Source organism: Nicotiana tomentosiformis, chromosome 2 (assembly GCF_000390325.3).
Source record: "Nicotiana tomentosiformis chromosome 2, ASM39032v3, whole genome shotgun sequence".
Lineage (NCBI taxonomy): Eukaryota > Viridiplantae > Streptophyta > Magnoliopsida > Solanales > Solanaceae > Nicotiana > Nicotiana tomentosiformis.
Window position 1 is genome coordinate 138,486,015 of NC_090813.1, and position 13,820 is coordinate 138,499,834.

Below are 13,820 nucleotides of genomic sequence, written 5' to 3' on the forward strand. Positions count from 1 at the left end.
CTCCCAAGAAGTACCTGATATAACGTCATGGCACGACGCAGAATACCATCAATTGAAATGAGTGACCACCCGGACGTGGCTATCTCCAACCTTTCCCAAATAGTGCTTCACCCGATGACCATTGACTTGAAATACTTCATTATTTTTGTTCTTCAAGTCTAATGCACCAAAAGGTGTTACACCCACAATTTCAAAAGGACCACTCCATTTAGACTTTAGCTTCCCGGGAAACAACCTCAACCTTGAGTTAAACAATAATACAAGATCTCCTACCTTGAACTCTTGTTACAAATGCATTTGTCATGAAGATATTTTATCTTTTCTTTGTACAAGGACAAACTTGCATAAGCATGGTATCGGAACTCACCTAATTCATTCAAATGTGCAACTCTCAAGTTAGCGGCTACATCCCAATCAAGATTCAACTTCTTTAGAGCCTACACGGCCTTGTGCTCTAGTTCCACCGGAAGATGACAAGCTTTTCCGAACACCAACCGGTATGGCGACATTCCGATAGGTGTTTTGTAAGTCATGTGATAGGCCCATAATGCATCATCAAGCTTCTTGGACCAATTCATCCGATTAGCATTCACCGATTTGGACAAGATACTCTTTATCTACCGATTGGAGACTTTCACTTGCCCATTAGCTTGTGGGTGATAAGAAGCCATGACTTTATGAGTAACACCATACTTGCTAAGCAAAGTGTCGAAAGCCTTGTTGCAAAACTGTGACCCCCTCATTGCTTATAATAATAGCACGTGGAGTACCAAACTTTGTGAAACTATTCTTCTTCAAGAAAGCCACCACATTTCTCGCCTCGTTGTTGGGTAAAGCAACGGCCTCAACCCATTTGGACACATAATCAACCGCGACCAAGATGTAGGTGTTTTCACAAGAACTCACAAAAGGGCCCATGAAGTCAATACCCCACACATCGAAAATATCAATCTCCAAAATGGTTGTGAGAGGCATTTCATTATTCTTTGAGATTCCACCAGCCCGTTGACATTCATCACATCTTTTCACTAGCTCACTAGCATCCTTGTAAAGAGTGGGCTAATAGAAGCCGCAACTAAGCACTTTGGTCACCGTTCTTGCTCCACTATGATGACCACCATATGGCGAAGAATGACAAGCCCCAAGAATTTTGCCTTGCTCTTCTTCCGGTACATATCTTCTAATCACCCCCATCCGTACAAATCCGGAAAAGGTATGGTTCGTCTCAATAATAATCTTGATAATCCCGTTTGATCTTCTTCCTTTGGTTTGAAGAGAACTCATCCGGAATGATTCCAAACACAAGCAACTTTTCTAGATCTACGAACCATGGCACCTCTTTCATTGAAATAGCCAAGATTTTCTCATCAGGGAAGGTGTCATTGATTTTAAGTCCATCATTCGGCCTCCCCTCCTCCTCCAAATGAGACAAGTGGTCTGCCACTTGATTTTCACTCCCTTTTCTATCTTGGATGTCAATATCAAACTCTTGCAACAAAATAACCCATCTCATCAACTGAGCTTTGGAGTCCTTGCTCATAAGATACCGAAGCGCCATATGATCCATGTGCACAATGACTTTTGCACCCATCAAGTACGGGCGGAACTTCTCAATTGCAAACACAATGGCAAGGAGATATTTCTCCGTACGGTATAGTTGACTTGGGCACTATTCATGGTCTTACTAGCATAGTAGCCCGGATGAAAACTTTTGTTGATGTGTTGCCCCAAAACAGCTCCAACCGCTACGTCACTTGCATCACACATGAGTTCAAAAAGGATACTCCAATTTGGAGCGGTGATGATGGGAGTAGTAGTCAACTTGAACTTCAAAATTCAAAAACACTCATGTAATCATCATTGAATTTAAACTTAGCATCCTTCTCAAGAAGCTTGTACAACGGATTCACCACCTTAGAGAAATCTTTGATGAAGCGCCGGTAAAATCTCGCGTGGCCTAAGAAACTCCGCACACCCTTCACCGAAGTTAGAGGTGCAAGTTTAGAAATTACCTCAATCTTTGCTTTGTCAACTTCAATTCCGTTCTTTGAGATTTCGTGGCCAAGAACAATGCCTTCCTCGACCATGAAATGACATTTCTCCAAATTAAGCACCAAATTTATTTCTTCACATCTAGCCAACACTTTATCCAAATTTGCGAGACAATAATCAAAAGAATCTCCAACCACCGAGAAGTCATCCATGAAAACTTCAAGGTAGTCCTCCACCATGTCCGGGAAGATAGCCATCATACACCTTTGAAATGTTGCAGGTGCATTGCACAAACCAAATGGCATCTGCTTGAAGGATCATCCTCCAATTGGATCTTATACATGCAAAAGGCGGGGCTTATCCCCCGAATATCCGCCAAAGTCCATCCAATAGCCTTCTTCCTCTTTTGTAGCACCGCCAAAGTGGAATCTACATGCATGTTTGTCAAACAAGAGGAAATAATAACCGGTAAAGTAGAACAAGGGCCAAGATATTCATACAGAAGATGTGGAGGAAATGGCTTCAACTCCAAGGTAGGAGGCTCTTCAATAGAAGGCTTTGTCGGAGGAGTTGTCCTGTTTTCAAGATTCAAAGATAATTTTCGAGGTGCATAGTTGTACGACCCCATTCCTTGCAAAGAGTTCACATATTCCATGAAGCCATCCATCTAGTCATCATCAAAGTTGAGCAAGACGGCCTCCAACATATCACCAACATTGATTGCAGCACGTGTATTATCAACAATAACATCGATCACCAAGTCCACAAAAGAGCACACCTCATTGCTATTTGGTTGCAGCATGGACTTGCACACATGGAATACCACTTTTTCATCAGCAACCCGCCATGTAAGTTCTTCGGCTTTAATATCACAAAGAGTCTTCCATGTAGCAAGGAAAGGTCTCCCAAGAATAATCAGCACTTCATAATCAACCTCACAATCTAGAATGACAAAATTCATCGGAAGAATGAATTTATCAACATGAACAAAGACATCTTCAATCACTCCCAAAGGCCTCTTCATAGTATGATCGGCCATTTGCAATCTCATAGAGGTGGGTCTTGGTTGCCCAATCCCCAAATTCTTGAAAAGCGAATAGGGCATCAAATTGATACTTGCCCCAGGATCACAAAGAGCTTTAGCAAACTTGGCACTTCCAATTGTACAAGGAATCGTGAAAGCACCGGGATCCTCCAACTTATGAGCCATTGAATGCACAATTGCAGTGACTTTGATAGTTTTAAAATTCATTGATCGCTTCTTTGTCACGAGATCATTCATAAACTTGTCATAACCGGGCATAAGTTCCAAAGCTTCAACTAATGGCACATTGATTGAGAGACTCTTCGTCATTTGAATTAACTTCATGAATTGATTCTCATCATTTTGGTTGGCAAGTCTTTGAGGGTACGGAGGTGGAGGCTTAGGCAATGGTGCCTTAGCCTTTTGCACTGCCGGTTCCGGTATGTCAATAATGTGATCCATAGACAGGTTCACCTCCTCTTGAGTCTCTTCCACACTATCATCAATATCAGTCTGAACTTCATCATTAAGTTGTACCACATTGTTCGAGATCTCTTCTTCTTGCACCACTTGCTCATCATCCACAAGTTGCCTTTGACTTGAGGTGGGTGCATTCCCATATTTTCCACTTCATGTAGTAACGGCCATGGCATGTCCCGTGTTATTTCCACCCTTTGGGTTTACTACCATGTCACTTGGTAGTGCCCCCTTAGGACGAGAATTTAGAGCTTGAGAGATTTTCCCTATTTGAACTTCTAAGTTGCGGATCGATGTGTTGTGTGAGGCAAGTTGGGCATCCGAATTGGAATTCTTTTCCATTATTTGCTTGAACATATTTTCAATATGCCCCATCTCGTTGTTTGAAGAACATGAACTATGGGGAGGATAAGGGGGCGAGTTGCTCGATTGTTGACACATCGGGGGCCTTTGAAAACCTGACCCCCGGTTGCCTTGATTGTTGTTCCATACACCTTGATTATTAACCCCCCCCCCCCCCCAATTTCCTTGATTATTTCCATTCCAGTTTCTTTGATTATTTCCATTCTAGATTCCTTGATTGTTGTTGTTATGCCAATTCCCTTGATCTTATGCCAACTAACTTGATTGTTAGAATTCCAATTGCCTTGATCTTTTTGAGGTCTCCATTGTTGTTGGTTTGGGCCTTGAAAATTGTTTCTTTGCCCTTGAAAATTATTCACATATTGCACCTCCTCTTCTTGTTCATTAGGAATCATCTTGCTCAAAATCACTATCTTCTTGCACATAGTTCTCCACTCGATTTTGTACTTGTGGACCTTTGGTCCTCCTCTTCTTCACCATCATGTTCACTCCCTCCATGGCATTGACTTGCTTCGGATTTTATATTTGATATAGTTGGGCCTTTTCTAGTTGCGTCATAGTGGTTATCAATTAGGCAATGGCTTGCCATGATCTTGCAATTCTTTGTGAAGGTGGATCATGTTTGGATAACCTTGTGGAACATTGGCCCGGGATTTCCAAGCCGATGACGTTTCCGCCATCTCATCCAAAATCTCACATGCCTCCGCATAAGGCGTAGTCATTAAGTTCCCACCAGCAAGTTGATTCACTACACATTGGTTGGTTTTGTTAATCCCACGATAGAAAGTTTGTTGAATCATGTTCTCCGTCATATCGTTGTTGGGACATTCCTTAATAATTGTTCTATAGCGTTCCCATATCTCGTGCAGTGGTTCATTCGGATCTTTCTTGAATGCCAAAATCTCATCTCGAAGTGTAGCTATGTGCCCCAGAGAGAAGAACTTAGAAATGAACTTTTCCGCCAACTCATCCCAAGTGTGAATGGAATGGTTCGGCAATCGTTCCAACTAATCTAAAGTTTTTACCCGTAGAGAGAAGGGGAAAATCCTTAGCCTCAATACATACTCGGAGACATTTGTTTGTTTGCTCCCCCAACAAGTGTCCACAAACCACTTCAAATATTTGTATGCATTTTGGGTTGGAGCACCGATGAAGAAACCTCGTTGATCAAGCAAAGTGAGCATCACATTGGTTATTTGGAAGTTGCCCGCCCTAATACGGGGAGGGACTATTGTACTTGCATATCCTTCATTGCGTAATATCATGTGTGGAGCCGCTCGTGGTGGAGGTGGGGGTGGAGCGGGTACATTTTCATGAGGCACTCGGCCTCTTTTATTGGCTTGAGGTTCAAGAGGAACCTCCTCAACTTGATCATCCTCGACGTCCACATCCCCCAAAGGAAAATTTACGAGCTCATTGTTCGTCATGGTTGTACCTATGATTTCTCACACAAGTTAGTAACACGGAAGGAAAAGAAGATATTCCAAAAACAAACCCAAATATATAGCTAACACCGTTTTAACTCCCCGGCAACGGCGCTAAAAATTGATGACGTCCATAACACACCTCAATAAGAGATATAATACAGTCGTATGTAATAATAATTACCCAACTATGAGTCGGGGTTGAATCCACTTGGAGTTATAAGGGGTATCATGAGTATTTATTTGAAGCAAGCGAATGGTCTACCTAAAATTGCACTTCCACAACAGAGTTTTGATTTCTTCTTTTATTATTACTCTAATGATTGCAAGCTAAGGTAAATAGACTAGAGATGAATGTTTTTGATGTTTTACCAAATAGTTTAAATACCTAGGTTTGTGACCATAACCTAGGTGTTTGTCTAATGGGATAAAGACGTTAATATTTATTTTGTTGATTGGGGTTTATTATAGCTCTCAACTCTACGTTACCCACTCCATACCTCTTGGATAAAGAGTGATTTTGCCCAATTTGGCTTTCTCAAGTCTAAATGGGTATCAAGCAAAATAGTTGATATGAGCTCAAGTCGGGTTCTTACTATCTCTAGTTTGAACCCTTTAATTAGGCTAATCAATCTCTCAATTAACCCAATTCCTTGTTAGCCAAGTTATCCTAGACTAGTTCCATCTTTCTCAAGTAGGGGCTAAGTCAAATAGGCATGAATCAATGTTTGCAACTATTAATTCTAAAATTGAAGCATGAACTAAGCTAAATAATCAATACTCAATCATAAACAATCATTAAATAAATACCCATAAGGTTTACACACTAGGGTTGGGTTACAACTCTAGTAAAAATCTAGCTAATCATAATGGGAATTGAAGAAAATAAAGAAGAAAGGCTAATTAAACTCATTAATGAAAGATTAAAATGATGAAATCCAATGTTTAAAAACTAAATAATGTCAAACTTCCTAAAGTAGTAAAAAGAAACGGCTACAGCAGCTTTTAATGTTCAAACTTGACCTAAATTTATGAAACTCGTCTATTTATATTGGGCCAAAAGTCACTAACAGAAATGCCCCTCGGGAGGTTCTGCGGCCGCATAATTCAATGTGCGGTCCGCAGATTTCTTCAGCTGGCAGGAAGGTGCGTTTTGCAGCCACACATTTTTGGATTGCGGCTGCGGAGCAACTTCTACGGCCACAAAATTCTTGTGTGGTTCACAAAGGCATCACGACTTGGTCTTTTTTGCATATTCTCTGAACTTTGAATCTTTATCAGTGAAAGCCTATGTCTGCGGCCGCACAATTCATATGTGGTCTGCACATTGCTGAAAATCCTGTTGGGTTCTGCTGCTTGGTTTGCGACCACAGAAGGAATTCTGCGGTCCGTAATTTCTTCTGCGGCCGCAGTATTCCTTCTGCGGAGCGCACATCTTTGCTTTTGCACCCTTTATTGCCTTGTATTTCGGAACACTCCTTTTTGAGTCGGATTTCATCATGGGAGACGGAACTTCCAGCATCCTTGCAATTTGCACAATTTTATTAGTTTTGGGAACACAATTCAATACTTTCGGACTAAAACAAAAGCTCAAAGGTGCTAATAAGCAATCAAAATCCCCACTTATCAAGATGCTGTCGAATTTACGTCAACGAGCTAATAGCTTAAGTTACGAACTTAGCCTTTACTCGGCACTGATTTTGAATCTCCTTATGCTATGGTAGATTGAGTTGAGTTGTTTGAAGAGTTGCTTGAAAGGTATTAAGGACTAAACGGGATTAAGGTATGTTAAGGCTATCCCTTCTTTCCTTTTGGCATGATCCATATGATACAACGAAACGAGCAAATATGTAATTTTCACAAATGACTCTATTCTTAGAAGTACTAGAGTTGCCTATGTTCTTGATTCCCCATATGTCCTATTATTATATCGTCTTTTCATGGGTCTCAGAAAATACATAAGTTGATAAAGTTTATTTCGTGATATTAACCGAAGGCATATTGATCTTATGACATTCCGAGAGATCTTATTAACTTACTTCTTATGCATTGCATTTATTTATACATGTACATTGACCCATGACCAGATAGAGTTATATACGCATATATTATATGTATATGGGCTATAGGGAAAGGTTACAACGTTATATACGCAACATCACATGATCAGTTGGTAAACGTTGATAATTTCGCCCACAGAAGCTGAGATGATATGATAGGATGCCCTCAGAGACTTGATGATATTATGTACGCATATATCTATGTATGATATGACATTTATACGCACATGCATGACATTATAAACGTTTCATGACTCACAGAGCTATTCAGACTTACATGTTGAGTTCCTTACTCCATGTTTTTTCATGTCTTTTATATACTGCTTTTCATTCCTTACATACTCGTTACTTTATTTGTACTAACGTCCCTTTTGCCTAGGGATATTGTGTTTCATGCCCGCGGGTCCCGATAGACAGGTTGATAGTCCTTCGAGTAGGCTATCAGCTCAGCGGAAGGTGTTGGTGCACTCCACTTGCTTCAGAGTTGCCTATCTGGTCAGTATGATTTGGACATGTATTGATTGGTATGGTGGGGCCGTGTCCCGACCTTTATGACGTTTATATACTCTTAGAGGCTTGTATACAAATGTCATGTATATGGATACTTATATGGCCTTGCCGGCCTATGTTTTGAGTGTACAAATAATCATGTCTGCCTTATAGGCCCATATGTCACATGTATAAGTTTCTATATCATGTTAGGTCGTCTTATATCTAGTATTCTGTTATGTTTTATTCTAGTTATCTCATGACGGCCCTTATGGCCCATTTGCCCATGGTGGTGTGATAAGAAAAATACGTTACGTTGGTACTCAGTTGAGTAAGGCACCGGGTGCCCGTCGTGGCTCTCCGATTTGGGTTGTGACAAAAGTATAACCACCCAATATGTCGTTTTGAGTTTTAGCTTTCCATTTCATTCTTTAAGAGTTTGAATTGCCTAATTTAATGATTTATGACTTGTGTGCCTGGTCCGTTTTGATCTTCTGAAAGTTTAAATGTGTTTTTACAAAGAAAACTTAATTTTTGAACTTTAAAGTTGACCGCGGTCAACATTCATGGTAAACGACCTCAGATCGGTATTTTGACAATTTCGATACATTCGTATGATGATTTTGGATTTGTACGCATGTTTGGTTTGGGACCCGGGTTACCCAGGCCGTTTCGGCGTTTATTGTGGAAAATTAAAAAAATGAATTTATGAACTTTGAAATCTTTAAATTTTCAAGCGTGATTCTTAGTTCTTATTGTTCTTTTGATATTTGAGTTTATGAGCGAGTTTGTAGGAGGTTATTATACTTGTGTGTGGATGTTTTGAGTGTTGGGACATTACCATATAATTTGTATTTTATTGGATTGAAGGGACACAATGTCGAGCAGCTTTGGAGATGGATATGCAACGAGATCTGATGAAAAGGGTTTTGGATGCATCTGTGGAGGAAACAAAGAGGATGAGGAAAAGACAATCCATGGAAACGCCCCTGGTAAATTACTTAAATGGTTTACGTTCTATATTATTCTTCTTGCTCTTAATATTCTTCTATTTTTATTGATAAAATAGAGTATGATACTAATCAAGGAGTGAGGTCAAAGAGAAGGAGAAGGCACGTAATCAGCGTCAAGCAGCATGAAGACTGTTGCCAATTACACTTCTAGTTGGTGATGTAGAAAATTGCCCTGCCTACTTTACTTGTGGTTGGTGAGTTATCAGCAATGTTATATATCCTCCTTCCCTTTTCCCTAATATGAAGCTTCAGTATGTAAATTGCATCCCTGTTTGGGAGTATGAATGTTAGAGGTTTTGTACCCGAGTCATGCAATAAATTCTTCCCACTAATCTAGAATGGAACTCATGTTGCCAAGCAGTTTAATCCGCTAAATAAGTTCTGAACATTGTTAGGAGATAGATGTGGAGTTAACTCGTTTGTTTACTTAACCATGAAGTATGTTTTTATAATTAGTCAAGCCGGTGGTTGAGTTGCGTAATAGCAGATTCGTAGGTCAATAAATCCTTGGATTTGAAAGGATCACTAGCTACAAGTAAAACATGCTAAATTAAATGCCTATTCAAAACCAGACGACTAAATTAGCAGTAAAACATTTCCATTTTAGCAGGCAGCTAACCCCGTTTAGCAATTTATTATATTGTAAATATGATAAGCTATATATGAAATAAAAGTAGAGAGTAAGCCCCAATGACCTTATGTATTATCTAAGATATAGTATTACTTTTACTTATAAGCCGGATTGACACGTTTAACATCACAATATTTAAGACACCACAATAACAAACATTGCAATATGCAAGACACCTCAATATTTAAAGGGTAGTTTTTAGTATGTTACACGTGGTTTTAGTTTATTCATTAGTAATATTGTAATATTTTTGCATTCTTAAATTTATACAGTAAAGTTAACAAATTAAGATACATAAAATGAAATAAAGGGACTAATGAGCAACCGAACTTTTATAGTACGCTTAGCAAGCCACTAATTTAATACGTCGAGTACAAACTCTTATTACTTTGTCTTTCCTCCTACTCTTTTGTATTGATGCATTTATTCGTCAACTATACTAGTCACAAAACGTAGACATTGATCTATGAACAAAAAAAAAAGGAAATAATTATAAGCAGAACGTACGCTTAGATAAAACTGGAGTTACAGTTTATTAGTTGAAATTTTCACTCTACCATCTTCTAATTTTGCACCATTCAGATGCAGGACTAATCTCATGATCAAGTTTTTCCTCTTTTTCCAATCATTTCTGTTTATTTAGAAGCAACCATTTGCTAACCCCCTCTCCCTCTCAAAAAGTAGACGTCTGAGCAAGTAATTGGGCTTTTAATTTTTTGGGCCTGCTAAAGAAAGAGTGAAAGAATTTGAACCTTCAATAGAAAACGTGGGGTCATCGCAAGTTTCTTTGACACAAAGTTTACGATACTATTTGAATGTGAAATGTAAAATTTTCAACTCGAGAGATTGAGGCAAATAAATGAAATAATCCTGAATCCTTATTTGAGTTCACCAACTTTTTAATAATCAAGAAATTCCTTAAGATGCATAATAAAGTATTCCCTCCGGTTCACAATAATTGACTTTTTAGCCTTTGGTGTACCCTTTAAGAAAATACGCACTCCTAGAGAAAAAAAATGTATTTACTAAATTTTCCTTAATTAATTGTTACTTTGACACGTTGGGATATGTGAATAAGGACAATTTTTGGAAAAATAAAATTAATTTCTTCTTGATTAGGTAAAAGAACACTTATTTTGGACCAACATAAAAAGATCAAAAGATCATTTATTATGGACCGGAGAGAGCAGATAATAGTGTTATGATCCCTAATTTTGGATCGAATTGCTAGACGGTTAACAGGAAAATCAGGCCCAACGTGAAGGTCTAAGCCTTTGTTCTTGTTCCTTGACTTGGCGATAATTGCTGAATTTCGATTCAATCAAGAAACTACAGACCTAGACCTGGGAACTTGTTTGCTAAAATTTCCAAATCTCTATAGCTTGAGAAGTTCAGCAACTTTATTGTTAAGCATCAGTTCTCTTATACAGAGGATTACAATAGTAAGAGTCATAACAAATACTAAGAAATAGCAAGAGTCCTAACTCATAAAAAGAGTCCCAAGTGTTATACGAGGGAAACAAAATAATCAGAAAATATCAATCATGACCTGTCATATTAATTCTCGCGTCTGGTATATTGTTTGCCTACAAACGCATCTATCGTTCTATATTTTCACTTAAAACTTAAATACCAAACTTTTGTCCTAGTACGAGGCCACTAGTTTTTTTGTCACATCTGAACAGAACGATTTTCATATCCACCATACCATGCTGAGTGCAGTGTTCTGTTCATCTATTAACATCTAATGAACTGTCAGTTTTGGCCCAGAGTGAAATGAAATTAAACAAGCTGATAATAACTGATCAACGATGCAGCGGTTTGGGCAATAATTTGATCATTCATACATAGAAAACGAAGAATTGTACAGTAACTGTTTCAGTCTTTAGTAGTAGCGTAAACAGCAGTAAACTTCAGTTGATAAAGTGAAGTGGCCGATCATCATATTCAAGAAAGTACTCCACTTGTGAAGCAGAGCAACTATTTAGTCTATATGTTTGACTGATCATCAAAGTGAAAAGTTAAAGTAACTACGTACAATTCTGTTACTAAAAGAAGGAAAAGCCACTAAACAAAAACATAGAATTAACTCAAAAGATATATGGACTAAAAAGAAAACCAACTGATAGGAAAAGAATTTATCTTGAACCATAGCTATCATGTCAGAACTATAACATCATCTTGACAAGATGCTGGGGACGCCATTATTTTTTGAGATAATTATATTTTTGTCTCTCTACGATTGATAAATTCTAATTTTGGTTCTTGTAAACGGTGGATATGTTTAAACTATGGTTGAAATTATAATGTGTGCTATTGGTCGTTCATATAGAAAATATTTTGTCTTTAAACTATTTCAAGAAATACATTACGCTGACAAACAAATTTAAGATAACATATCTGTGAATTAAAAATTTAGTCACTTAATTTAAGATGATCAAAAGTGCACATCTCAATCAACTGAAAGTTAAATGTGCTTTAACTATATATCATAACGACAAAAATAAGAATATGTTAATATTTGAGGGACCAAAAAAGCAAATTTTTCTTTGCTCGAAGTTTAAACTTTGCTAAATACTGCGTTTTTCAGTCTTCTTCTTGTTGATAGGTTTGTAAGCTGATCAGCAACGTTGAGACGCCATAAAAGGCCAGAAGGGAATGGTAGTATCGGAATCACGATCATCGTCTTCTATGAACCTGAATTCATGATTTCCATAGGCGGCTGAAGAATAACACGGCATTTTCTGTGCTTGTGAATGATGAACCCATGAACCACCGTTTATCATATGATCCATTCCGCCACCGTTTGCGGTGGCCGCCGCCGCACTGGCTCTTCTCTCTTCTTTCTTGAAACGAATTCCGCACGCATTGCAAAGTGACTGCACATTTTTCAATATTATACTCCGATCCATTAGAGAATGAAAACATGTGTTCGCTAATAATAATATCGATAATTCTCTACTCGCCTAAATTAACTTATGTAAACTAACGATATAAATTCTTTTTACATTGTTAATATCTTTTTATATTTGCAACCAATGGTAAAATCAGAAATTATTAAAAGGAAATTCAAGAAATACAAAAATGCCAAAATTTAAATTCAAACTAATGACTTAAAGTAAATTTTGAGCCACATTGCTAGAAGGTTTCCTTATTATATTAAGGTGATTCAATATATTTATTTATATATAAATAATTTATATTTACATTATTTGCTCGATAGAATTTTCTAATAAAAGGGGATTCAATTGAACCCTTCATCGAATGCATATAGGCTCTTCTCCTGATTGCAATCATTAATTTACCATCTTTTGGAAATTACCAAAACATTTTTAATACATATAGTTACCTCCAATTGATTTTCAAATGACTTGTTCGTATATAAAATTTTAATAGTTAAGCTTAAAATATATACCTTAGGGCCTCTAGGACCATTTCTCCACAAAGGTGTTGAAGTGGTGTCACAATTAGCACATCGGCGAGCAACAAGAGGATCAGCGCCGCCTGAGTTAGTGTTGCCATTGCTGCTGCCGCGACTGGACTTATGATTTTTGGACTGTAAAATATTCCAGCATTTGGACATGTAAGAATTAGAGCGACGTTCATTAGACTGAAGTCGCTTTTCATTATTGTCATTGCTGGTACTAAGACGAGTGGAAGGTGTCCCTAATGAAAGTGTACAATCCACTGAATTAGATGATGTAGAAGAAGCAAAAGAATACATGTTTTGATCAGAATAATTTTCTTCAAAAGGAGTTGTCTGATACTGGTTATAGAGCATCGAGTAGGCAGAAGCAGTACTACTATTGTTTTGATTGTGAAACATACCACAAGTGCAATGACCCCCATGACAATAAGTGCTACTGCAACTATTCATCGTGTTAGTTTTCTCAGCTCTATGAAATTAATGAACTAATAGAGTTTTAGAAGAAGAGTGAAAGAAAGTGATTGATGGGATGAAATGAATTTAGGGGAGAGAGCTTAGGCTATTTGTAGAGAACGAAAGAGAGAAATATATGATGGAGTGGGGGTAGTTTGTTAGCTTTATAAGCTTAGTATTAAATTGGAGAAATAACCAGTCAGCAGGTGCAAGAATCCACGTTGTCGTCAAATGTTTTTAAATTTTGGTTTTTGGATTATTCTTTGTTTGCAGATGAAGAGAGGGCCCCAGATTTATGTGTTAGTTAGTGAATATGTCAGAAAGAGAACAAAGAGAGGGGAAGAAGCTAAAGCAAAAGACTCAAAGTGATCGACTGGAGAAGAGTAAAGAAACGACTTAAAGTCCTAGTAGTTCTTTAGTAGGAGTGTATGATTTCTTAATACCTGAGTAATACTGGCAGTTCTATG

At 38.0% G+C, this 13,820-nt stretch overlaps 1 protein-coding gene across 1 annotated transcript; it reads right to left on the reverse strand.

Moving 5' to 3' along the window:
* Positions 1–11,802: 11,802 nt before the first annotated feature.
* Positions 11,803–13,493, reverse strand: LOC104119755 (GATA transcription factor 18-like). The gene is made up of 2 exons (XM_009631335.4): positions 12,889–13,493; positions 11,803–12,352 (listed from the first exon to the last, which is right to left on the reverse strand). Exons 1-2 carry the CDS (start codon positions 13,348–13,350, stop codon positions 12,095–12,097), a joined length of 720 nt encoding a protein of 239 aa, XP_009629630.1. The 5' UTR covers positions 13,351–13,493; the 3' UTR covers positions 11,803–12,094.
* Positions 13,494–13,820: the final 327 nt, after the last annotated feature.

Bases quoted from the DNA above. Each gene is read 5' to 3' on its own strand.
- LOC104119755 (XM_009631335.4), bottom strand. From the start codon at position 13,350: ATGAATAGTTGCAGTAGCACTTATTGTCATGGGGGTCATTGCACTTGT. The intron at 12,353-12,888 runs GTATATATTTTA...AAAAATGTGCAG, and splicing joins ATGGTCCTAGAGGCCCTAAG to TCACTTTGCAATGCGTGCGG.